The 26,198-nt window shown below is 38.9% G+C and overlaps 2 protein-coding genes across 2 annotated transcripts in view; one reads left to right on the top strand and one right to left on the bottom strand.

Annotated features, from left to right (window-relative positions):
• Positions 1–26,198, top strand: part of LOC124773431 (2',3'-cyclic-nucleotide 3'-phosphodiesterase-like) — a 151,452-nt gene that overhangs the window by 110,728 nt on the left and 14,526 nt on the right. The gene's annotated exons all lie outside the window — the stretch shown is intronic.
• Positions 1–26,198, bottom strand: part of LOC124773415 (mRNA (2'-O-methyladenosine-N(6)-)-methyltransferase) — a 151,868-nt gene that overhangs the window by 8,822 nt on the left and 116,848 nt on the right. Inside the window, 1 exon segment of the mRNA XM_047249399.1 lies at positions 5,208–5,479. Within this exon segment, the coding sequence (XP_047105355.1) occupies positions 5,208–5,479 (272 nt within the window).

Consider the following 26,198-nt stretch of genomic DNA (forward strand, 5'->3'; position numbering starts at 1 on the left):
ATGATGAGGAAATGTGAAAGAAACTGCTGATGCATCTTACCACAGGATATAATATCAGCTGCGAGATATTTGGAACAGGGCAAACGATCTCTAGACAATGTTTCTCATGCTGTTACACAAGTGACACATGTAGGGGGATTAAAATAGGAAGGGAAGGAAGGAAGGAAACATCCATTGACATTAAGGTCATTACAGACTGAGCACAAATTCAGACTGTTTCAAGAATGGGGATGAAAATCGGTTATGCACTTTCAAATGAACCATCCTGGCATTTTCCTTGAGTGATAGAAAGATCATGGAAAACCTAAGTATGGATGGCTGGATGTAGATTTGAACCATTGTCCTCCTGAATGTGAGTCCATTCCCACAGGGTGTGAACCAATCAACAAATGGTTGTATGCAGTGACGTTAGGGAATCACCTTAACATGAGCATTCTAGGAGATAACCACCAATTTGTCAGTGTTGGCCCCATACTGGAGCACTGCAAATTTGTCTACTGCAGGTTGGAGTGATGGCACACACAACATTGGTTTCTGGCTAATGTAAAAAATTGCAAATGGTCTCAGACAACAGTAGTAAATTGAATACCATCATTAAAGGTTGAATAACAAAATACAGTATAGTCTATTGTGGTGAATACTGGTTAGACTTCAATGATACCATTATGACGACTAATCAAGCAGCCTGCATTTTTTGAGTGACATAGCAAGCAAACAAATGCAGTGGTTTGAGATGCTACTGGATACAAGAGGTAACAACTCCTGCCTAGTGACATCAATATGACCAGTGGCCACTGCAGTCTACAATTCCATATTTTGACAGGACTTTGCCCAGCCGTATGTGGTGAGGATTGTGAAAGTCTTCTTCAAAGAATAACAAGATGCCAATGTTTGCCTGTGTGCTGAAAACGGAACATGTATTTAGGTTAGGCTATCAAGTGCAAAGTGGGTGGGGGGAAATTCCCCTTCCATATTGAGATGTTAAGAAAACGAATGCAGTTAACAGCTTCACACCATACTGAATTCTGAAAATGTGAGAGGTTGTTCAGTATTGTAACTAACCACTTGTGTATTGCCATATTCCTGGTCTGTGGTACAAAGTTCATTTCAGTTACTGGTAGCTTATTTAGTTGACGTCACCATTCATGCAAATGTTAGTTTTGAGGGATGCCCAAGAAGCTGGTTCTTTGCATTACCCACAGTGATCGATCTTGGTTTAAGGATACTATTGGACTAGTGTGCTGTATGGTCACTAAGATGATGGCCTTGTGGGCAAACATACAAAACCAATAAACTGAGAATCTGTTTACTACCTTACACTTTAATGGTGTCATGATCCATTGTAAAACTAAGACTATCGTAAGCATGTACATACATAACTGGAGACATTGTAATCGACAGCAGTATAATGGGTTAAACAATTCTTTTTTTGTTCCATCTATCTTTTCTTTGGCCTTCTCCGTTTTTTGTAAGTAATTTGGCTTACTGTATGCATCCTGCCACTCTTTGAAGAGATCTACACAGCTATGTTGGCACCACCATTACTTCATAGAATGCACTCTTCATTAATAATTTATGAATTACATATTAGTGAAATAACCAAGGTTACAGACAATAGCAGATATGAGAAAAAATTTCATAAAGTTTCAAAGAATATGAGAATTTCATCTGTTCAAAGAACACAACTTTATAAACCTATCAGACTTTTGTAATGAAATATCAGACTGTATGAAGCATTTCTTGAGACTATAACAGCAACATTGTTTTTTTCATGAAATGAATTCTTGGAAAATCCTTGAATTTTATCAAGAAAGTCAATATTTGTAGGTATTTAATCACAACTTTCCCTCACTGAATCACTTTTTCCTCTGTGAGTCAAGCAAGGAAATCATATTTAATAGAGTTGTGTGATCAAAGAGTGAGAATAGTTCCTTACTGAGTGAACAAGAACTACCATGGCCCCTTTCCACAGCAATGAAAACGAAACAAAGGATGATTAAAATTGACTAGAATCACTCAGTATTTTATTAGGTAGATACCAAAACTTTTTGGAACAGCTTTGGTAGGGTAAAGATTCCCAAAAGGAATCTTTTAAACGAGAATATTCCACAGAATTATTTGATTCACTCTTCACGCTGGGATCAGAAAACATTATTGAGTGAGTGCTACTGAAGCTTAGCAAGTATGCTCAATGACCAGAAGCAAACTATTGATAGAGCCATTGAATAATATGATATTACGTCACATGTTTTTCTAAATGAATATGTATGACACAGTATACAAGCACATTGTCCTCCAGGTAAATTACACTCCTGGAAATTGAAATAAGAACACCGTGAATTCATTGTCCCAGGAAGGGGAAACTTTATTGACACATTCCTCGCGTCAGATACATCACATGATCGCACATAGACACAGGCAACAGAGCATGCACAATGTCGGCACTAGTACAGTGTATATCCACCTTTCGCAGCAATGCAGGCTGCTATTCTCCCATGGAGACGATCGTAGAGATGCTGGATGTAGTCCTGTGGAACGGCTTGCCATGCCATTTCCACCTGGCGCCTCAGTTGGACCAGCGTTCGTGCTGGACGTGCAGACCGCGTGAGACGACGCTTCATCCAGTCCCAAACATGCTCAATGGGGGACAGATCCGGAGATCTTGCTGGCCAGGGTAGTTGACTTACACCTTCTAGAGCACGTTGGGTAGCACGGGATACATGCGGACGTGCATTGTCCTGTTGGAACAGCAAGTTCCCTTGCCGGTCTAGGAATGGTAGAACGATGGGTTCGATGACGGTCTGGATGTACCGTGCACTATTCAGTGTCCCCTCGACGATCACCAGTGGTGTACGGCCAGTGTAGGAGATCGCTCCCCACACCATGATGCCGGGTGTTGGCCCTGTGTGCCTCGGTCGTATGCAGTCCTGATTGTGGCGCTCACCTGCACGGCGCCAAACACGCATACGACCATCATTGGCACCAAGGCAGAAGCGACTCTCATTGCTGAAGACGACACGTCTCCATTCGTCTCTCCATTCACGCCTGTCGCGACACCACTGGAGGCGGGCTGCACGATGTTGGGGCGTGAGCGGAAGACGGCCTAACGGTGTGCGGGACCGTAGCCCAGCTTCATGGAGACGGTTGCGAATGGTCCTCGCCGATACCCCAGGAGCAACAGTGTCCCTAATTTGCTGGGAAGTGGCCGTGCGGTCCCCTACGGCACTGCGTAGGATCCTACGGTCTTGGCGTGCATCCGTGCGTCGCTGCGGTCCGGTCCCAGGTCGACGGGCGCGTGCACCTTCCGCCGACCACTGGCAACAACATCGATGTACTGTGGAGACCTCACGCCCCACGTGTTGATCAATTCGGCGGTACGTCCACCCGGCCTCCCGCATGCCCACTATACGCCCTCGCTCAAAGTCCGTCAACTGCACATACGGTTCACGTCCACGCTGTCGCGGCATGCTACCAGTGTTAAAGACTGCGATGGAGCTCCGTATGCCACGGCAAACTGGCTGACACTGACGGCGGCGGTGCACAAATGCTGCGCAGCTAGCGCCATTCGACGGCCAACACCGTGGTTCCTGGTGTGTCCGCTGTGCCGTGCGTGTGATCATTGCTTGTACAGCCCTCTCGCAGTGTCCGGAGCAAGTATGGTGGGTCTGACACACCGGTGTCAATGTGTTCTTTTTTCCATTTCCAGGAGTGTATTTTGCTACTGCAGATGGAAAAGTGTGGAATTTCGTGGCTTAAATGGAATAGGCTGTGGAACATATTTTGAATACTGGTGGTCTTTTGTGGCCTGTTTTTGAAGAAGTTAATCAGCTAAAGAAAAAATGCGTAATAATCATGTTTATTATTTCATGGCTAACTATGTAATGTTTTTGGTGTAGGTTTTCTCCAACAATGCTGTTATTCTCAGGGCTTCTTTTTTTACTCACACAATTATATCCTGATGTGTTACTACTTTATAATACAGAATCCACGCAGTAATACATTTTCATTACTAAGCTGATGACCAGGAACAGTTGATGTATGAACTGCCCCACCAACTTCAGCAAATTGGAAAAACCTGTATAGTTTTGCACACTATCTATTAAAAAAATAGACAATAGTATTAATAACCAATACCACTATTCTTCTCTGCAGCTGGATTTTCAGTTATGTAGAATCATTTAATTACATGTTTTCCCATATATAAGCTCAAAAATGAAAACTAGTCAGACATTTTTGTTGTTATTTCTTTAATGGACATTAGGCTATGATCCAAGGCTTAGTTCTATGTCTAACGTTTCATCTTCCGGTGCTGGAATATCATCAGAGGCTTTAACAACTCAGAAAGCAATTACAGTCTTAAACAAGCTCAGCAAGCCCATACTTATTCAGGCAGGGGGGTGGTTCATGATGTCATCAAACTGCTGGCTAAAGTCGTGGAGATGTGCCGGCACATGTTACAGAGCTTTATGTAGTACTAAAATCCACAATTTGCCTTACTTTGTTCTTTTCTGTTACAGTTGCTTTTGTGGTTTTGATTTTCTATGGCTTCTCCATAAATCGTTGCATAGTAATGATTCAGTTGTGATAGAAGCATTGACAGCCACCTCAAGGAACACAAGAGTAATTGTTCACAAGAGTAATTTTTTTTTGGGTAATATGGGCAAATCATAGGTAGGAGAACATGCACTGGAACCAGGGGACCATCAAATTTAATTTCTCTGATACCACGGTTTTATCAAGATTTATTACTATTATCAAGATTCATTACTATGCCAGGATATACAGAAGGGCCATAAAAATTCAAAGACACAAAAACAACTTTAACAGAAAGGAGGAGGACTGAAATAAGATGATTTTTGGGCCTCAGTACTAAATAAAGCTCCACAAACATGTTGGCATGACTCCCCTAATCTCAGGCAGCAGTCTGATGATGTCACAAACCAACCGTTACCTGAATATGTATAAACAGCTCGGCTTGCTGAACTTGAACAAGTTCAACTGCTTTCTGAGTTGTTAAAGCCTGACGGTGACTCCAGCATTGGAAGACAAAATGTTAGGCAAGAGAAATATCCCTTGGACCACAATCTAATGCCCATAAAACACATATCACAAAAAATGCAAATACCGGCTGTGAAAGTCTCATATGACTAAAGAGACATTTCATGAATTGATGCCAAGATATATTAAGATAATAACAACATTCTTACCCTCTTGATCCAAAATATGAATCAGTGTCTGGAAATGCAGAACAATACTGCCTGAAGTAGCAGTTCAGTGGAGATGCAAAGCATTCAAATGTTACACCAAACATTCTATTCAAGCACTCAAGTACTGTGATAGGAAGTGATCCTTGAGTTGGTTCATCATCTTTGCTTGTTGCACCAACGAACGTGTTGTACCGTTTCAACAAACACCATACACGTGGCAAAAAAAGTTCGAATTTTTTATCATCAAAGCAGTTATACCTATAAAGTTGTTCCTGTAATGACAAATTATAACTTGATTTTTTTTATTTAAAAATACATACATAAGTGATTTTTTTAAATTTAAAAATACATACATAAGTCAGAACAGTGCACACATGAAAGAAGAGGTAAAAAACACTGTGTAAATCAAATGAGAGCAACGGAATGGAAAGGGAAAGAAAAACTGATGATGTGATTCAGAGTGAAATAGGTTAAATGAAGAACAACCTCCCTTTGTTAATTAATTAGATGTTCTGTAGATTTATTGAATTGATGTGCAATGAGACAGTTCACAGGATGTGTGTGTACTTGTGGAACTGAAGCCACCGTAATCAAAAGAAGCATAAAGAGTTAAATTAATCTTTTTTGTTTCACCCATCGTTTCTTTTGGCATCGAACCTATTTATTTCGGCTTATTTACTGTTCAGTCATGTATTCAGTAATTCACCTAAGCTACATCCATTCTTGATACACTAATCATGTATATTTATCCTGTAAACTGATTCATTCCACATCGTTTTGATGAAAGAATCATTCAAGTGATCTACTGAACATGTAGTTAACAAACTTGCTTACTTTACTTTTTCAGGGTTTTACTACAAAATCTGGCAGGAGCCATGTGATGGTCCACTTTCTATCTGTCGTACTTTGCACATACATCCTAGTCACTCTCTTACTACATATATATATTCTGCACTCTGTTGTGTCAGTTTGTACACATACAGACTGTAGGCAATAATTATCAACCAAACAAAAGCAATATGCAACTTTGAAAGCACAAGTAATTCCTCAGGCCATCTGTGCACTCTTAATTCAACAAAATTGTGTGTGAGAGAGAGAAATATCATATCATATTAACACTGAACATTCAGCAGTTGCGTGTCTTATTCATCACAGCAGTGGGTCTTACAAAGTGAACCTGCAAAATTCGATACCTAGAATATTTGGTAAACAGTTTTAGGTATCAAATTGAAGTATCTGGCTAGCGATTGTATACAAAGGAGCAGGTGACTCTTAATAACAATTATCTACAAAGTTATTGGCACATTTTTTAATGAATTGGCATACTCTTTTAAATTACATTTGAAACCTCTTGTAAATAGAAGTTCAGTGTTATTACATTTGTTAAGGTTTTCTAAATCCAAGTTCCAAGGCATTAGACTGTCTCTCCTCCACTGAAGGTGCAAATTTTGCTGAACTGGACTTCATGCCTTTGAAAGTGATGACTGACTGAAATTCACTAAGGATAGGAACTCCACCATTACTTATTACAAGAATTGCTAATGTTTTTTCGAGGTATGGACAGCACTACAGAACTTGATATATAACACCTATGTTGCTTGTGTGTACTATGTTTACAAGTCAACAGGAATTGAAAAACATAAAGCCACCTGCTATTCTGAACCAACAGCTGGAACTTGTTGCAAATCATACCAGATGAAGTAACAGTTTGCAGTAAATTGTTATTTCATTGACATCTTTTTCAGAGAAGGTTCGTGTCTTGGCAGGGTGCTCCAACTTCCATACATTTTACATTTTTCAGCTTTCAGGCCTTGCATGTAATTGTGTGTCTCAACTCCTTGTCCAACAAAAGGGGGATTTTAAGACATAGAAGTACACTATGCGATCAAAAGTATCCAGACACTTGGATGAAAATGACTTACAAGTTCGTGGTGTCCTGCAATCGGTAATGCTGAAATTCAGTATGGTGTTGGCCGACCCTTAACCTTGATGACAGCTTCCACTCTCGCAGGCATACGTTCAATCAGGTGCTAGAAGGTTTGTTGGGAATGGCAGCCCATTCTTCACGGAGTGCTGCACTGAGGAGAAGTATGGATGTCGGTCAGTGAGGCCTGGCATGAAGTCAGCGTTCCAAAACGTCCCAAAGGTGTTCTATTTGATTAAGGTCAGCACTCTGTGCAGACCAGTCCATTACAGGGATGTTATTGTTGTGTAACCACTCCACCACAGGCTGTGCATTATGAACAGGTGCTCGATCGTATTGAAAGACGCAATTGCCATCCCTGAATTGCTCTTCAAAAGTGGAAAGCAAGACGGTTCTTAGAAGATCAATGTAGGCCCATGCTGTGATAGTGCCATGCAAAACAACAAGGGGTGCAAACCCCCTCCATGAAAAACATGACCACACCATAACATCACCACCTCTGAATTTTGCTGTTGGCACTACACACGCTGGCAGATGACGTTCACCGGGCATTGGCATACCCAGACCCTGCCATCAGATTGCCACATTGTGTAGCAAGATTCGTCACTCCACACATTTTTCCACTGTTCAATCGTCCAATGTTGACGCTCCGTACACCAAGCGAGGCATCATTTGACATTTACCCGCGTGATGTGTGGCATATGAGCAGCCGCTCAACCATGAAATCCCAGTTTTCTCACCTCCCGCCTAAGTGTCAAAGTACTTGCAGTGGATCCTGATGCAGTTTGGAATTCCTGCGTGATGGTCTGGATAGACATTTGCCTATTACACATTACGACCCCCTGCAACTGTCAGTCAATCAACAGACGAGGTCGGCATGTACGCTTTTGTGCTGTACGTGTCACTTCACGTTTCCACTTCACTATCACAACAGAAACAGCGGGCCTAGGGATATTAAGGAGTGTGGAAATCTCGTGTACAGATATATGACACAAGTGACACCAATCACACCTGACCACATTCGAAGTTCTGCAGAGTGTCCCACTCTGCTCTCTCACTATGTCTAATGACTACTGAGGTCACTGACGTGGAGCACCTGGCAGCTGATGGCAGCACAATGCACCTAATACGAAAAATTTGTGTTTTTGGGGTGTGCGGATACTTTTGATCACACAGTGTATTAAGTCACTGTTCTTCCATTTGTATAAATTGGAGCTTCTATTGATCTGTTAAAATGATCATGGCATTTTATTTGTTTAGTCAAATAAAATTATATGGATTATTTACTAATTAAAATATTACAGTGTGTGTGTGTGTGTGTGTGTGTGTGTGTGTGTGTGTGTGTGTGTTTTTCCATTCTCTGGTGATGTACCAGTGCCACACATTCCTTATCAGTGGCAGACATTTAATTTTTGCAACAGCCACTCCATAATAGTTTAACAGGAGCCCTACTGATTGATTAAGTAGTTGACAACTCAACTTCCAGAGCAGTTTTAAATGCTGCACACTGCTGCCTCTTCTGTATTTTTGATTTACAGGTTGGTTGTCAAGCAGCATTGAAGGCAAAACACTTACTTTTGTTAACAATGTTTATCATTCCTCATAGCTTGATTGCTTCCTTAATAATGCTGTCACAAAAACTATTAGCTGGGCAGATTTCAAAATTGAACATGTGCTTTTTCATTAAGCTATTCTTGGCTATAACAAGTTTATTTTCCTGTTCAAATTATACATTGTAAACATGTTCTGTGCTATGAGGCACAGCCTGGTTGTGTTTGTCTGATGTATGGGTTTTCCATATTCATGCAGTATGTGATAGACCCCAGATGTACGAAGTAGAAGGTTATCTTTCAGCTATTCAGCAGGTTTCTTATTTTGGAGGGGAGTGAAATATGGGTTTGATACCTCTCTTAGACAGACTGTGCACACTGGCACTTTGCCAGACAATTTTTGTTTGTGTGTGTGTGTGTGTGTGTGTGTGTGTGTGTGTGTGTGTGTGTGTGTGTGTGTCATCTTTGTTAACATGTAAAACGTTTTTAAATCAGAGCAAATGATGTATTATCAGATTAAAATTCCCCCCCCCCCCATTTTTTAGGGGGGGGGGGGGGGGGTGTAATCTAATGGTGAGATTTGAGAGATCAGGGAAGCGTTGCCACCACAACCTCCACTCATTAGTCAAGGTGAATCGCATTCAGTATTTGCCTTGGTTCAAGACAACCATCATCCTGATACCAGATATCCCTTCATATGATCAGGGATAAATGTTCAAGATTTACTAGCAAAATGTTTTTAAGGAACCTGATGTAATGGTATTTTCAATAAAAAGAAAGTCCAACTGTAAAGATTCCAACTGGTACTTCCATACTCCTCTGTCATTGAATCAAACTTGTCAGAGACAGTGAAGATTCAGTACTGCCCAGTGATGCAAATTCCATAAATTTATGTGTGAATATTGGTTTGTTATTCATCAGGATGCGTACAAATATCACACTTTCAGTTTTATTAGTGTGTATTATTTAGCATACATCTAAGCCATTTTTTTGTTTGGGACTGCCTAATAAGACATTTTGTAAGCCTGTAATTATTGTTTCAACATGAAGCAGTTTTAAGGCCATTCCATTATTGTTCTGGCTGTTTGGTGTGGATGGGTTGGAGTTTATCAGTACACGTGTACCATGTTCAGTGAGCTTTTTAAGTAAATAATTTCTATTTCAAGAGAAATCTATTGATTTTTACAGGCATCAAAATAAACTTATGAAACAAAGCTGCTGCTAGAAATCACCTGTATTAACTGCTGTTGAAGGCTTACAATGTGAAAAGGACAGCATGTCTACATCAGTCTGTTTATGAGAATAACCTCAACAAAACAAAACTTCCACATGCAAAAAATGGTTGCAAGGCATTATTGGCTGGAAGACCCAATCTGAGGTTTGGCCACTTGGTACAAGTATTTCCATTAAATCCCACTTTAGTGATTGCAGGTCAATGAAAGTGAGATGAAATGATGAGGACAATGCAAACACCCAGTCCCCGAGCGAAGAAAAACTCCAACCCAACCAGGAATCGAAGCCAGGATCCCACGATCTAGAGGCAATGCTAACCACTAGACCACAAGCTGTGTACTTCACATATAACTACCAAGTAATTTCAGCGAATCAGTAAATTTTATCTCAGTTTTTTTCCCCATTATAAAACAGACCACTTTCTTAGGTATTGTAGTTTTAGCTCTAAATAGATGTTACAATCATTGTTATTGATGAAAGGAAAATATCATACAGAAATGTGAAAAGTATACAGACAGACAGGTGTGTTGGCTAGTATTTACCTTATCTAGGTACAGCTGACACTAACAGAAAACTGACAAAAATAAATAAAACCTAGCTTTTGGAAACTTGCTCCCTCTTCAAGGAGGAGAGAGGGGGAAGGGAAATGCATGTGAGTCACAATCTGTGTTATGAGGTAAAAAAGAAGGTAAACAATAATGGAAATACATTAGACTAGCAAACCTGGTAATGCATTGAAATTGCTAAATCGAGGGATTGTTCTTAAAGTAATGAGATTGGTTCTGGTAAAAAGAATTAATTGCTCTGGTTACTGTGTATTGTTAATTTTTTTCAAAATAGTCTCATTGGGTACAAGTTGTTTGTGGATCTCTCCCCATGCTTGTCAAATAAGGCCTTGGAATTTGACATTCTCCCTTTCTTTGGGGATTTAGAGATTTGAGAGGTGCTGGCCAAGATTCGGTGCTTGGTTTCAGGATCATACTGTAACACCCATAATTCGTCAGCTGTTGGTATGTTGCCAAAAGTTTGGTTCACCATACAACTATTCCAACATCTCACAGGAAAAGTCAACTTTCAGTTTTTTTTCATCACTGAACACTTTAGTTATCAATTTTGCCCAAACCTTCCACATGCTCAGATTTTGTGAACCATAATTTTGCACAGTTGATGTTTTTGGTGATTAATCTTGCATTCAAACAATGGTCAGATTCCATGAGATTTTTCACTTTGGCCACAGTTTTGACCAAACCACTCATTAAAGTGCATCCAAATCACTCCATGTCTTCAACGGTCTCCCATTCTTGAACCACTGGAAAACCTGGGCCTGTGAGAGTGCACTGTCTTGCACCATTCCATTGTTGTTTTACAATTGTAAGCCTGTGCCTTTGGCTTCATTATTGCTTTAGCTAACACAATGATAATTTGTGTTGTTATTCATGTGAGCAGCAGTAGAAAATAAACAGCGAGTGTGTCCACTTAATGTACAAAGTACGTCACGGCTTGGTCATTTTTATTTTGCTATCTTTTATGCTCGGCAAAATATTACCCATAACAAGCAGGTTCAATCATTTTGTTATTTTTTATGTGCAGCAAAATATAACACATAACAAGCAAGTTCTTGTATTCTGTGCAGGGCAAGATCAAAGCTGATTGACAAAGAGCTTGAGTGGCTACTCAAGGCCAGGTTTCAACACTGTACCAGATGAAGACTCCGAGATAGAATAGTAACTTATCACACAAACTAACTGCAATTCAGATTCTGAATAAGAACAATATGGTGACTGAACATCACTCTCTCCACTGGTGATATTTTTATTGAGAGGGAAACATGTAAATGGAATAAAAGGTGTGGTAATGTTACCACAGAACCAAAAAGAAAGATTGTTGCAAAAAAATTTCCTGGACCTAAATATGTTGCTTGAGGGGCCACAAGTGAAACAACAGGCTTTATGGACAATACTCACTGTGGAAATGTGTTACCCGTTTTGACGTAACCAGCAAAGTATGGTTTTTTTATTTTTTTTTAATAAGCAGATGCTTGCTCATACATTCTTCACAATAATATTGAAGTGTACTGTGGGAAACAACCAACAGGATCATACAATGTTTCAAGTTCTCAGTGTCATGTAGGATGGCTTATTACTCACACTGAAGGCTCCAGAACAAACATTACAATGGATAACCAGTACACCAGTTATTCCTTAGCCGCCGCCTCATTGAAAAAGCGGTTAACATGAATTGGTCATTGAGAAAAGAGAGAGACTGTGATAAGAATTTTTGCCAGAGAAAGATAGGGCCGTCCATTCCTCTCTGTTTGGTTTTCAGAATGACATGATGTTAAAGCATATGTACTGGGGGGGGGGGGGGTTTAACCTGTTTCAACTATACTCAATTTTGGAACCATTGCCAAGTTACAGGTAAACCAGAGATAGTTTTGTGTTACTATGTAACAAAGGGAGAAGTCTGCATAGAAAACCAACTGGTTGGTGCGTATTCCATTGCACAGGTGACAAGAAGATGACCATTGGTCATATTCTATCATCTAATGTAGATGCCCTCAAAGTGAGGGCACTAGCTTTTCTCCGGCCTTAATATGCTGGATTATTTCACAAGAACTGAGCAGTAGAGCATGTCAGCAGGAATGCTGAGAAAACTAATGAGTAATGTTTAATCACACGGCCCTTCAAGAAATTGATTGTTAATTACAGCCAATGTGACTGTCCACGTGATTTCTGCCAGATTTACGGAATCAGCTGAAGGATAGTGAGCTAGAAACTGAATTCTAGTTCATGTTCAGTGGCAATAGTTAATCATATTTAAAAGAAGTGACCTAAGTACTGGATAAGTGGCTGATTCGCAGTGGTAACAAGAGAGCCCATTCCATTGTTGTTTTACAATTGTAAGCCTGTGCCTTTGGCTTCATTATTGCTTTAGCTAACACAATGATAATTTGTGTTGTCATACATTCATGTGAACAGCAGTATAAAATAAACAGCGAGTGTGTCCACTTAATGTACAAAGGATGCCAAGGCTTGGTCATTTTTATTTTGTTATCTTTTGGTCATTTCTTCTCCTTAAAAAAATATACAGTCCTTATAAGGAGAAAAGATTCAAATTTCAACAAAATGCGTTCTTCTTTCGCATCTTCCTTTGTCCTGATCAGCAAAGTTAGTTCTAAATGCAAAACAAAAGTCCATAAGCACCAAGTTGATTGTCTGACCTTACAAGCATTCTTTTGAATAATGAGGAATGACGTCAGTACGCTCTTTGGATATTGTAGCCACTGATAGCTTGACGCCTATAACACTAGTCACCAGCAGACAATACTTTCAGACCACATATCTAAATCCATTGAATTTTCTAAGTGCCATGGGCCACAACTAAAAGGAAGTGTCAGATTCCTCAAGAAGCGGATATCAGTTCCTTAAGAGCATCCCCAGAGGTATCCTACTTAAGTGCAAAATCCTAATCACCACACTTTATTGGCGAGAAATTAATTCTCCCGCAGCAGCTGTCGAAACGTGAAATCATGGATAGAGAAAGGTTTGGTGAGAGTGAAGACCACTCTCATATGATCAGAAATCAGTTGCTACCACATCTTCATCATAGCTCCAAATTAGTCCTGTAACTTAAAGACAGTACTAACATTGGAAATCTTTTCCAGCTTTGTGTTTTTGTGAATTACTGTTATGAAAATGAAATGTTCGAGGGCTGTGGATTTTTTAAATCTCTGGAAGGGAGGACTACATGTGAAGATCTTTCCTTTCTTGTGAACTCCTTTTCTGTTGGTATTACATACACATGATGCTCAGGGAGGAAGGCATTGGCTTACACTCATGGCTCTGTTTCTGGATGAAAAGTGCGTTCTAATATTATGCTAATGAGTTGACGTTTTTGAGAAACTGAATGATCTTAATGCATCACTCCAAGGCCAAAATGTAGTATTATCTTTCGAAGTGAGAAAGTATTTGCATTTAAGAGAAAACTTGAATTTTGGGAAACCAGATAGAGTAACTGTGAATTGTTTTCTTTTATGAATGATTTCATGAAGGAAAATGAGCTGGATGTTGGTAAATTAGTAGAATTAGTGTAGTACATCTCGTAAACCTTCATCAACACTTTGACGATAAATTTCCAGAAGCTTCAACTGAGTGTGGTGGGATCCACAGTCTGTTTGATTCAATCACAAGAGACCACTTGTCAACAATAGACCAGGAGGAACTAATAGAACTGTCAGGTGAGAGAACACTTCAAAATGAATTTAAACCAAAGTCTCTTGAAACTTTCTAGATGCAGACTCTGAATGAATATCCCAATTTAACAAGGACAGAGGATGTTTTACTACCCTTCACATCAACTTACTTAACATTTTACTCAGTGCCAGTTCCAAACACTGAACATGCATGATTATTTATAAACTAGTTTTAATTGTGAACTTTCACCACCTTTGAATAATGCAAAAGTATGATAATGTGGCCTTAACATTTGCCAAAGTGGCATTAATCGAGACGAAGCATCGGTCCTGACTGCAGCTGGAAAAGGATCTGCAAGCTGCTGCTTCAAAGATCCAATGAAGAGTGGACTTGCAAATTCAAGCACCGACATCACACTGAACGTGCAAATGTCAAAAATTTCCAAATTTTGAACCATGTGCATTTTTGTTCTTGTTTCCCTTCTGGATGATCAGTTTGGATATAACAGTTTTTAAGTTAGCATTTAAATGTCAACTGTTGTTCTATCTTCATTTGTACATCATGATCTTTCAAATATTAAAATAACTGAAAGCAATATAGGTGGAAACAGGCAACCTTAAATTAACTAATTTGGGAACAAATTTTTTACAGAAATATGTATGTAGTGAAACACAAATATTTGCTCAGTGCTAAAAACTGAACATGCGGCCATGATTATTTATAAACTAGTTTTAATTGTGAACTTTCACCACCTTTGAATAATGCAAAAGTATGATAATTTTGAAAAAAATGTGTTTGAATAATAATTATTAATTGATAGTTGCAACAATTAGAAGTAAATAGATACTGTGGGCAGTTTCTGTGGCAAATACTGAGAAAGGAAAGAAAAATGGGGGAGGGGCAAAATAATTTTGTTTTTCAGAAGAGGGTGTGACAAAAAATGTTTTGAGATATAGCAGGAATTTATGCTCAAACCATTTTTCAAACAAAGTAGGTAAGCTAAAAAAGAAGATAACAGTTTTTCTTGAAAGGCTTAGCATTTTCTCCTGTAAAGCCTCAGGTACTGGAAAGAGCTAAGATTCCTTCACTTCTGCTGACAGCGACTTGCCTTGAAAATACAAAGAACCATGAGTTCGGCAATTAAGGAGCCTGCCACCAAGAAAAGAGGATGCCAGGTGACATGGGTGAGCAAAAATTACCTGTATTACCATAAGGTGTAACTTCTGCTTTTTTTGGAAGGGACATGTCAAAAGAACACATACAAGTGAGAAGTATCAAGCAGTTCTCGAAAATGTTCAATACAAGTAGCTACACAGATCTAAAGAAATTTGTAACAAGTGGTACTGATGCACAGAAAGACCCTGTCATTTTATATTGCATTGAAAGAATGGTGGTGTTGTGCACTGTGCACTTACAAAAAGTGGCGAGCTAGATTTAATATGAGGGTAATCCCAAAAGTAAGGTCTCCTACTTTTTTATAAGTACAGAACTCTGTGTGGCAGTTGGTCACACTGTTATGAAGAGTGCTTCACGCGCTGTGTGTAAACATGCACACGCTGCGCTGGGGCGCTCAGTCTTGGCTTTACAGCCGTTGAGAATGGAGCTCCCGTTGGATGTTACCGCTAAGTGAATTGCGCACAGTTATTCAGTTTTTAAATGCAAAGGGCACTGTGCCGATTGAAATCCATCGCCAATTGATGGAAGTGAGTGGTGAGTGTGCATGGATGTCAAAAATGTTCGTAAGTGGTGTAGAGAGTTTGCAGCTGGTTGGACTGAAATTCGCAACGAACAAAGGAGCGGGAGACCGTCAATTTCTGAGGAGACAATGTTGAAGGTTGAGCAAAGCATGCATGAAGATCAGCGGATCACCCTGGATGATCTCTGCATGTTGGTTCCTGAGGTTTCCCAAAGCACCGCTCACAGAATTTTAACAGAAACATTGAACTACCGGGAGGCGTGCGCAAGATGGGTGCCACACATACTGACTGAGGATCACATGCGGCAACGAGAAAATGCTTCCCGCACATTTCTTCACCACCTTGCAGCCAAACAGGACAACTTTCTGGACTCAGTTGTCACGAGTGACAAAACCTGGGCATACCACTTCACACCTGAGACCAAGCAACAATCACTCCAGTAGGGGCATCCTTCTTCGCAGCATGGCGGTGAACTGGTATGACATCGGCATACAAAAACTGCCACAGCATCTACAAAAATGCGTTGAGAGAAATGGTGATTATGTCGAAAAATGTTCAAATTGTAAACTGATGTAAACCATTGCAGAAATAAATAGGTCTATGCACTACTATCTTTCCTATCTGGCCACCCTCGGCCAGCTCTTGTTCTTTTCCGACCCTAACGCTATTGGGTTTCGAGGGCTAGGGTCTTTCATTTTCCAACCTGTACTTCTCATGGCAGCGTCTGACCCGGAGCGGGCGGCTGCAAAAGGTGTCTGTATCCCATGTTAGGGGCGGCCTCCAGAACTGCAGAAGGCAACGGAATACCACTGCAGATTATCTTCCCTGCATAATGCAGTCTCCATTTTATGCACATAAATGGCTTCCTTTAATGTTAAAATCAGTGTCCGGGGGTAAAATAGTCTCCCATTCGGATCTCCAGAGGGGTCAACTTGAAAGGAGGCAAAAAATCAAAACGAGAATTGGTACCTAGAATACTGAAACTCTGCTACAAGCAGGAAAACTAGAAAACTTTAAAAGAGAGATGGAAAAGAATCATATGGACCTCGTAGGAGATGCTGAGGTAAGATGGAATGGATGTGGAGAGTTGCAGTCACATGAATATGTATTGTACTACTTAGGAGGAGAAGTAAAAGGGATTAATGGAGTTGGAATGATTATGACAAAGGAATTGGCTAAATGTGTGGTATATGTTGACTATGCAAATGACAGGATCACAAAAAGATTTACTGATTGTCCAGGTGTATATGCCAACATGATAACCAAATTGTAGAGGAAACGTACAATGTAACAGAGAGAGTAATGGACGAAAATAAAAAACGCTGCAAACTAGTAATGGGAGATTGGAACACCATTGTGGGAAAAGGAAAAGAGTGAAACATAGTAAGGCAGTCATGGTCTTGGAAAGAGAAATGACAGAGGTGAATGGCTGATTGACTTCTGCAGGGAAAGGCAGCTGATAGGTAAACACATGGCTCAAGAACCACAAAAGAAGGCTCTACACTTGGAAATCACTAGGGGATAAATACAGAAACCAAATCGATTTTATACTGGTAGAAGAAAGATACAGGAATGGAATCAAGAAGGTGCACACATTACCAGGTGCAGATGTTAATAGCAACCACAACTTACTTGTGGCAGAAATAAAAATAAGAATGAAAAAACTGAAGAAGGCGACCATGGTGAAGAAGTGGGATCTAGAGATGATAAGATCCAACAAAGAACAAATTACAGAAATGCTGTCTCGGGAGTTTCTAAACACATTACGAGGTAAAGAACCACCTGACACAAGAAATGATTTCCAAGGTGGAGGAGAGAAGAAAATTGAAAAACAAGGACACTGAAGATGCAAGAAAGATATACCATAGGTTAAATAATGAACTGCAAAGAGAAACAGAGCAGGCTAGGAAAAAATGGCTAAAAGAGGAATGTGATGAAATTGAAGAACTGGACAGGAAGGGAAGATACGACTTACTATACAACTGAGTAAAGACAATGGCATGGGAACAAAACAGAGCAGGAAGTGCTACTATGGAAATTTTGAGTAAAGACGAAGAGGTAGTGTACAAAGATCGTGACGACGTCCTCCAGAGATGGGAAGAATATCTAAAAGAGCTATGACACAAATAGCAAACCAGAAACTCTGGAACTTGAATCACACAACAGTGTAAGTGATGACGAGAAAGGACCAACCATCATAATGGAAGAAGTAAAGTCTGCCATAGCTGCAACGAAAAATGGCAAAGTGGTAGATACATATTATATTAAAATGCTTGAACAAAGATGGAATAAGAGAAATATTGAGGCTGTGTAATAAAATATATGACAGAGGTGAATGGCCTGAGGACTTTCTGACAACAGTAATGATTCCATTACCGAAACAACAAGGAACCAAGAAATGCAGCAAGCACAGGACAATCAGCCTCATTTCACATGCAGCCAAAGTGATGTTAAGAATAATGACTTGAAAAAGTAATGGAGGAGAATCTTGGCGAGGAGCAGTTTGGCTTTAGATGGAATACGGGCACCAGAGACGCAATAGGACTCCTACGAATCTTGGGAGAAAGGTTTATTGAAAAAGGAAGAGATCTATATATGTGATTCATCGATCTAGAAAAGGCATTTGACAATGTGATTTGGGACAAGCTGGCGACTATAATGAGGGAAAAGAGTGTGGACTGGAAAACCAGAAAACTTGTAAACTCATTATATCTTAATCAAAAAGTTTCAATTAAAGTGAGAGGAGAAAGTACAAACTTGATCGGACTAGGAAAAGGAGTAAGACAAGGCTGCTGTCTATTACCTACTCTTTTCAACCTCTACTTGGAAAATACGATTGACCAATGCTCATTAGATGACAAAGGAGTAGAAATTGGAGGAAGAAGAGTAGGGTGTTTGAGGTTTGCTGATGACATGGTCCTTCTAGCCACAGGAGAAAAAGAATTACAGGATTTGGTGGACACCATTGAAGCTAACGGAAAAGAATATGGAATGAAAATTAACACAAATAAAACAAAAGTATTGGCACTAGGAGGAAATAAGGAAATAAAAATTATGCTGAATGGAGAAATACTAGAACAGGTGCAAAATTTTAAGTATCTTGGAAGCAGGATAGACACCGACTGGAAGTGCACCACAGAAATTAAAACAAGGATATCAATGGCAAAAGAGGCATTTTATAAGAAAAGGAGAATGTTCTGCAGTATTCTGGACAGAGAACTCAGGAAGAGACTCATTAAATGTCTTGCATGGAATGTTCTTCTATATGGCACTGAAGCATGGACTTTGAGGAAGAAAGGCTGGAGGTTTTTGAGATATGGACATGGCAGAGGATGGAAAGAATAAGTTGGATGGACAGAGTAAAAAATGAAGAGGTACTGAGAAGAGTGGGAGAGAAAAGACAGTTACTAGATGTAATAAAGAGAAGAAAAAGAAATTGGATTGGGCATATTATAAGAAATAATGACGGACCGATAAGAACAGTTTTAGAAGGTTATGTAGAAGGGAAAAGGAAGTGAGGAAGGAAGAGATACCAGTTACTGGATGACACGATGGATCGTACAACATACAGCAGCCTTAAGATGGAAGCAATGGATCACAGAAAATGGAGAGACAAAAGACCTGCTAATATAGCAGTGGTGAATGGCCTGAGGAATACTAGAACGGGTGCAAAATTTTTAAGTATCTTGGACATAATGGCAGAAGAGGCATTTTATAAGAAAAGGAGAATTTTCTGCAGTAGTCAGACGTTACTTTTGGGATTACCCTCATATAAGTCATCTGTGGCAACAGAGTGATATAATGAAAGTTTATTTTGTTGTTGACAGTGATTTAGCTAATACAGGTTTACTGTGGCTACTTAAAGACAGCTTTTACATGTGTATAAGGTACACTGCTTGCTCGCCCTAGGGTTAACGAAGGCAAGTGCCTTGGAAATGGTTTTGCTCAGTTGAAAGCAAAATTTAGTCATGTAGCACTGTTCCAGCAAATGCCCCATTTTTCATGTTTTCTGATATGACAACAACTCAAAAAACAGCTTGTGGTGCCATGCATGATCCTCACTACATCAGAGTTCTGATACGACTACCTCCTGGTGCATTGTGTAGGTTAGACCCATCACCACAAATCCCACCATTGGAGAGCACACTGCTGACAAACATAACACAGCTCTGTGGACAAACACTGTATGAGAACTGAATACACGTTCTAATCTCCTCCTCTCCCTCTCTCTGTCCATCCACCCTCCCCATATTTTGAGTCTTGTTCATTGTTATTGCAAATGAAAGCTCGACTGGAACTGAAGTAGCTTGAAATGAATGGATAAATTGTTTGGGATCATTGGTATGAGAGACCTTCCCAGCTGCTGGATCTGTGACGATAGTAGCTTCAATGACAGGGCAGTATTTCACATAGTTTTAATCTGCAAATGGTAAGGATTACAAAGTTTTGGGCAATTTAGTTACCATAGTAGTATTGTTTGTAATGACAAGCCAATAAAACATATATACAACTCTCCTGTTTTCTGCTAAAATTAACGAGGAAAAAAAACACAGCACATTGTTGTGTATACAATTTTTGTTTAAAAAATGTGAGTGAAACAACATGTCTGAAGGTTTAAATGCCTTGTTAAAAGTGACTGTGAGAAAGAAAACGAAACCATACATGTTCACAGCTCAGCATTTTATTTCTCGCAGTCGGTTTTAAAAGAAGACCAGAACATTGTTGTTTAAAGAAATATACAGCCTATAACAATCCAAACATTTGTTGGCATATCATATAAAATTTGAAATGAATCAGTTAAGAACTTTACAAGATTTTTGCCAAGAATGTATAGACTAATAGCAACAAACAGACCTGACTTCTTTAAGGAAGACCACTTCAAAATTCTATCAGCGACAAGGAGCCGTTGTAGCCACAGTGATTATCACAGCACAAAGGGCAACTAAAATTAATGTTCAATAAACTAAACAGAGAGATAATAGTGTCATAATAGAAGGAAGAGCTCTTAATTTATAGTTCTAGGAGTGGGGATGCACAAAATGCAGTTCAAATTTAGGGAAATAATTCACCAAGTGCTGGACAGAAGTGCACTCAGGATAACAATTAATGATGAGAGGGACACACATCATGAATTACATCAGTGTTAAAATATGCTGTCAAAATCCTCTTTGATGTACGCAGAATAAAGGCTATAAGAATGAATTAGGAAAATGTAGCTTATTGATTTATAACAACCTCCTCCACCACAATTTTAGGAGGAAGTCATACTTTTTACAAGATCTTAATAACTGCACCACATTCCTCTGATCATCCAATAAAACAAAGAACAGATCAAATGGTAAACTAGCCTCTGTGACCTTGTCTGCATATAAAATAAAGACTTGGTTGCCTTGATGCAAAGCTTTCAACATGTCGTGAGAAAAGTGGGAGTTGGGTTTCACATGACTGATGTTTTCGAAGTCCATGGCGGTTGGAAATTGAGGTCGTCCTGTTTGAGGACTCTGTCATCTCTATAACTGTTTATAATAAGCAATGCATCAAATTGACACTATCTTGGTGTGTTATTCCAGTGGATACACCGAACATTATCAGTGGCCCTCTTACTCCCAGGAATTCAGAACACCACCAAGTCTCTGCCCCAAAGCATAAATTGGCCTCAACAGCAAGTGACTTCTACATCACGTCAAGGCTGCCCTCTCCTGTTACTGTTTACACATTTCCACAAGCAACGGATCAGAGGGTGCACAGTGAATGCTTCCCACTTACATATTACTTGAGAAGTTACTAAACATAATGGCCATCTGTAGCTGTCCTGAAGGCTCATAGTGGAATGGAGTATTCCTAAGAATGACACACTAAAAAGTCCTTTCCAGCCATTCTTCTTTTTACCAACACAATTGTGAGCATCAACAGTGAGAATGTAGTATGCAGGGGGGGCATTGAGCCATGGAATTTTGTTTTGAGTACGTGCTTCCTTGGATGCCACATTCACTAACTCATTTCCCTGAATTCCAGTATGCATTGGTACCCAGGAGTGGACCATCTCCTTCCCTATACACAGTAGGCAGAGTAGGGAGTTCTGGATGTCTTGACTATTTTAACTGATGGGCAGATGCATTTTATTTATTTAAGAGCATTCAAGGAGTCTGAGGAGATGAGATAAAGATTGGATATAATTCTACATCACATACAGCAGATGCATTTGGTATACAAATGTGGAAGACAACTTTAGGCAAAATCACTGAGCAGTTAAGCTCTGATTAGACTCATCTGTGAACCTTCAGTCATACAACACTGAGCTAAAAAATTACCATAGAGCACCATCCATCCTGTACCTCAGTAAGCCTAAAATAGTGCTGAGACTCTTCAGATACTGGGGTGACAGTCAACTCCAATCTTGGCTTAAAGTTGGCGAGTGTCTTGTGCCATTCGTCACTTGTTTGTGAATTGTTCAGATCTCAAATTCACTACTAATTTGTGAAAATTCGTCTCAGTGGCGAGGAGAACAACAGTTTGCCATGCCAATGTTTGTGGAACAGCACTGAACCTGTGCACCTGACCATCATGAGAAGCTTGCTGCTGGATAGCAAGTGGCAGCTCACCAGCCTCAACATATGTTAAGTATATGGTTGATCCTACAGGTTCCTATGGCTAGCCCAGTGATCAAAAATAAAATAGAATACACAACTATTGGTTTGGATCTGAGAAAATTGTTACATTGGCAACTCTGTATATCTAGGTCTTGTTATTTTTTTGTACTTTACATTGTTTGAAAATAAGTTGTGAATGACTGATTACTTTTGTAAATATATAATGGTGAAGTATTTTGTAGATTATGGTTGTAAAGAAATCCAGAGGAAAGGATGTTGAATTCAGTTTCAAAGGTAAGTTATATTTTTGTTCGCCTTTTGTCTATGCAGATTAACATTTTCTTAGCAAGAAATTCTAAAATTATGGGTACAACAATTCGCAGACATAACTGGTTCCCTGCTGTGTACAGTACACTATGCAGCCAACACTTCACAGAAAATTGCTACCCAGTAAGACCAGGAGCATTAATAAGATTGTTTAGAGACGATTCTAAATATCTGCAGAAAAAGGTGGTTGCAAGGAGACAATTGGTTCAAAAAGAAACTGTTACTACTCACATAAGTTAAAAATATTACAAGTTAAAGAGGAGGGGTGGGGGTGGAATAACAATACAAACACCATTTAGTTCCAACCAGCTCTCAAAGCTCTATTTCTAATAAATAGCATAACTCCTGGATGCAAGACAAATGTTTTTAATTCTGAATCAACTGTTGCCCCCCCTGCCAAATTTGAAGTACGACCCTGTTCAGAATGAAAATATTGATTTAAATGGTGCTTGAGTGACACACGATTTGAATTATTGTAGTACCCTGAATTATTAAATCGTAGTAATTATATTAACAACATTTAGTATTACATAGCACAATTCATTGTCAAAAAATATTGAAAAATTTAAAATGTTGTGAGTGTGCCAGATTGTTAATTTCTGAGACCGTCCAAGTAAGTGACCATACGTATTGCAAAAAGCCTTTATTTGATCCAACTGCTTTTACTCAGCATGTTTGTGGAAAGATTAATGCTCAGTGTGTGAATTTGGTGTCATACTGTTTTCCTGTTAATTAAAAACAAATTTTTAAATATGTGGAACTTAGATTAACAGCTAACTCAAAAACTTTTGGAACTAGTAAATTCCAGGGAAAACGTTGTTATGGGCAACAGCATCTAACAAAATCAAACAATGGAGACTCCAAGTAATTGAGATCTAACAAAAATCATTTTGTTTACAAATTTGTAGTATAAGTAAAAGTAAATGGTGAATTGAATATCATTTACCCTTAAATTTTGTTCATCCTTTTCCATAAAAACAAATAGAACAAACAAAAACTGCAGAATGTTAAATTCTTTGTAAGCACATAATGCATTTTATTCCTAATGAAGGTCTTCTAACTTGTAATTTGATGTCTGATGAAGATTATGACCAAGTTACATAAATTTATGTCTCCCAGGAATTTTTACTTCAAATTTTTCTGCTAATGAAAAAGGCAACATGAAGAGAATATTTATTTATCAATAGTACTTTATTTTATATCGGTATTCAATCTTCAAATAATTGCTCAATTGAGCAATTACGAAATCAAACATACAAATTTGATATAAAATGTGATACATTATGCCTATGATATTGGCAAAGTAAAATTTACTTGTCTACTTGCTAGTCAGCTGTATAGTGATAATTGGATTGACAGGGTCAGATATACGTCCACCAATATGTTGAGCATGACTATTGCATAATACACAGTACTACTTCCAGATTACCTTTGAGCTCACTGGGCTAGCCTAAGACCCTCATGGTGGATAGTTTCTATAGTCTTGATGTGTATAGGTCTCACTGATCCATAAACTGTAAATCTGTAAACTATCAGGGATCATACAAAAGATTTATAAAACTGTAGAAGATACCTCATCTGCTCCCCAACATATGTGGCTAAGGCACTTCAAGATTTTCAGTATTTTAGGGGTTTGGTCTTCAGATGTGGTAGCCATGACAGCTTTAAATCAAATATAAGACCCAGAAGCCACAGTGAATCTTTAAAATGTAAAATGATGTGCCTCATTTTCAGATATAGGAAATGGAAATGTCGTGTGACTAGGGCCTCCCGTCGGGTAGACCATTCGCCTGGTGCAGGTCTTTCGATTTGACGCCACTTCGGCGACCTGCGCGTCGATGGGGATGAAATTATGATGATTAGGACAACACAACGCCCAGTCCCTGAGCGGAGAAAATCTCCGACCCAGCCGGGAATCGAACCCGGGCCCTTAGGATTGACAGTCTGTCACGCTGACCACTCAGCTACCGGGGCGGACTATTTTCAGATATCATATTTACGCACAGAAAATTTAAAATCAGTAAGAACAGCCCACCCTTCTGACCTTCAAAAAGCAAGTAAAAGGTGGTGAGTTGCTATTGCAGAGCTGGAAGAGGAACAAAACACCACAGAATCATTTAAAAACAAGGAACGTTGCGCTGGGATGTTTTAATTCATGTAATATTGCTTATGATAATGCAAAAAGTGTAACACTTACAATACTGCCTTAAGTGGTACTAGTCCCCTGCACAAGTCTTTCAGACACAACTCAACTAAAAAAAATTCAATATGGGAAGAATTGTATGAACATAGGTAGAGTGTCAATGGAAGTGCCCCAATGACGAAGCTGACACAGGTAGTTTTGCCTCCTCCAAGTATTATCATACAGACACCAAATGAAGGGTCTGGTTGTCAATAATGGATCTGTACCTCCTGAACCCACATTTCAATGGTAAGGAGTATCTAGTTCCCATATCGAAAAGGGGGAGTTATAGGACTTACAATGAGAGGTCCGCAGTGGTGGGATCAACTTTTTGAAACTGTCTACACGGTGATGTAGATTTAAGAGCCAAGGAATCACATCCTGCAGCCATAAAAAATAATATTAATTTACAAATTGGTCGTAAAGCATAATGGTTAAGGTACTGACTTGACACTTAAAAGGATGTGGCTTCGAATATTGTCATGGTTTATATGCAGTTTTTTTTATTTGTACTTATTTGTCTTGTTATTTTATTCAATGAAATTAATTCTTCAGTTTCTCTTACTTTTCTTTCTATCATTCTTTTCCCACTTTGAACCTTCATGCAGGTGAATTTAATTACTTTTATTTATCTATCATAATGTTTAAACATTAGAAAACGCTTGTCTGTTGATTCAAAGACAAGACAATATATTTGTTTTGACTGCGTAATGGTGTCAAGAATATATTTTTCGTTACAAAATGTACATAGCAATTATCATACAGACATTTAAAACAAATTCTCATTGCACTATGGACAAAATAATGCGGATGGTGATTTAAACAAAATTGGGGATTAATAATAAAATTTAATTCAATCAAAAGGAGAAATAAAAACAATGAATGCAATAACATGGACAAAAATGTAAGATAATAGAAGTTAATATTAACAATAATCAAAATCACATGTATAAAGATGCCAAAGGAAAAAGACTGATAGGTGGAAAAATGAGAGCAAATGATGAATTTTGTATTAAGACTAACATGGCATGACAAAAAAATAGAAAAAATACATTTAAGCCAAGTAACTGAATAAAAATAATGATCCATGTAATTTCAATAAAATTTTAAAAATAAAAAATTCAATGCAATTCATAAGATTTGCATCCTTTTGCATGTAAAGTCAGTACCTTAACTATTACGCTATGCAACCAGTCAATAAATAAATGCTATTTTTAAAACTTTACAGATTAAGCAAAATTCTGAAATTGTCTTTTTTTTTATCAGTTGCTGACAAGCAAGGGCCTGCCAGGGTG

This window comes from Schistocerca piceifrons, chromosome 2 (genome assembly GCF_021461385.2).
Source record: "Schistocerca piceifrons isolate TAMUIC-IGC-003096 chromosome 2, iqSchPice1.1, whole genome shotgun sequence".
NCBI lineage: Eukaryota > Metazoa > Arthropoda > Insecta > Orthoptera > Acrididae > Schistocerca > Schistocerca piceifrons.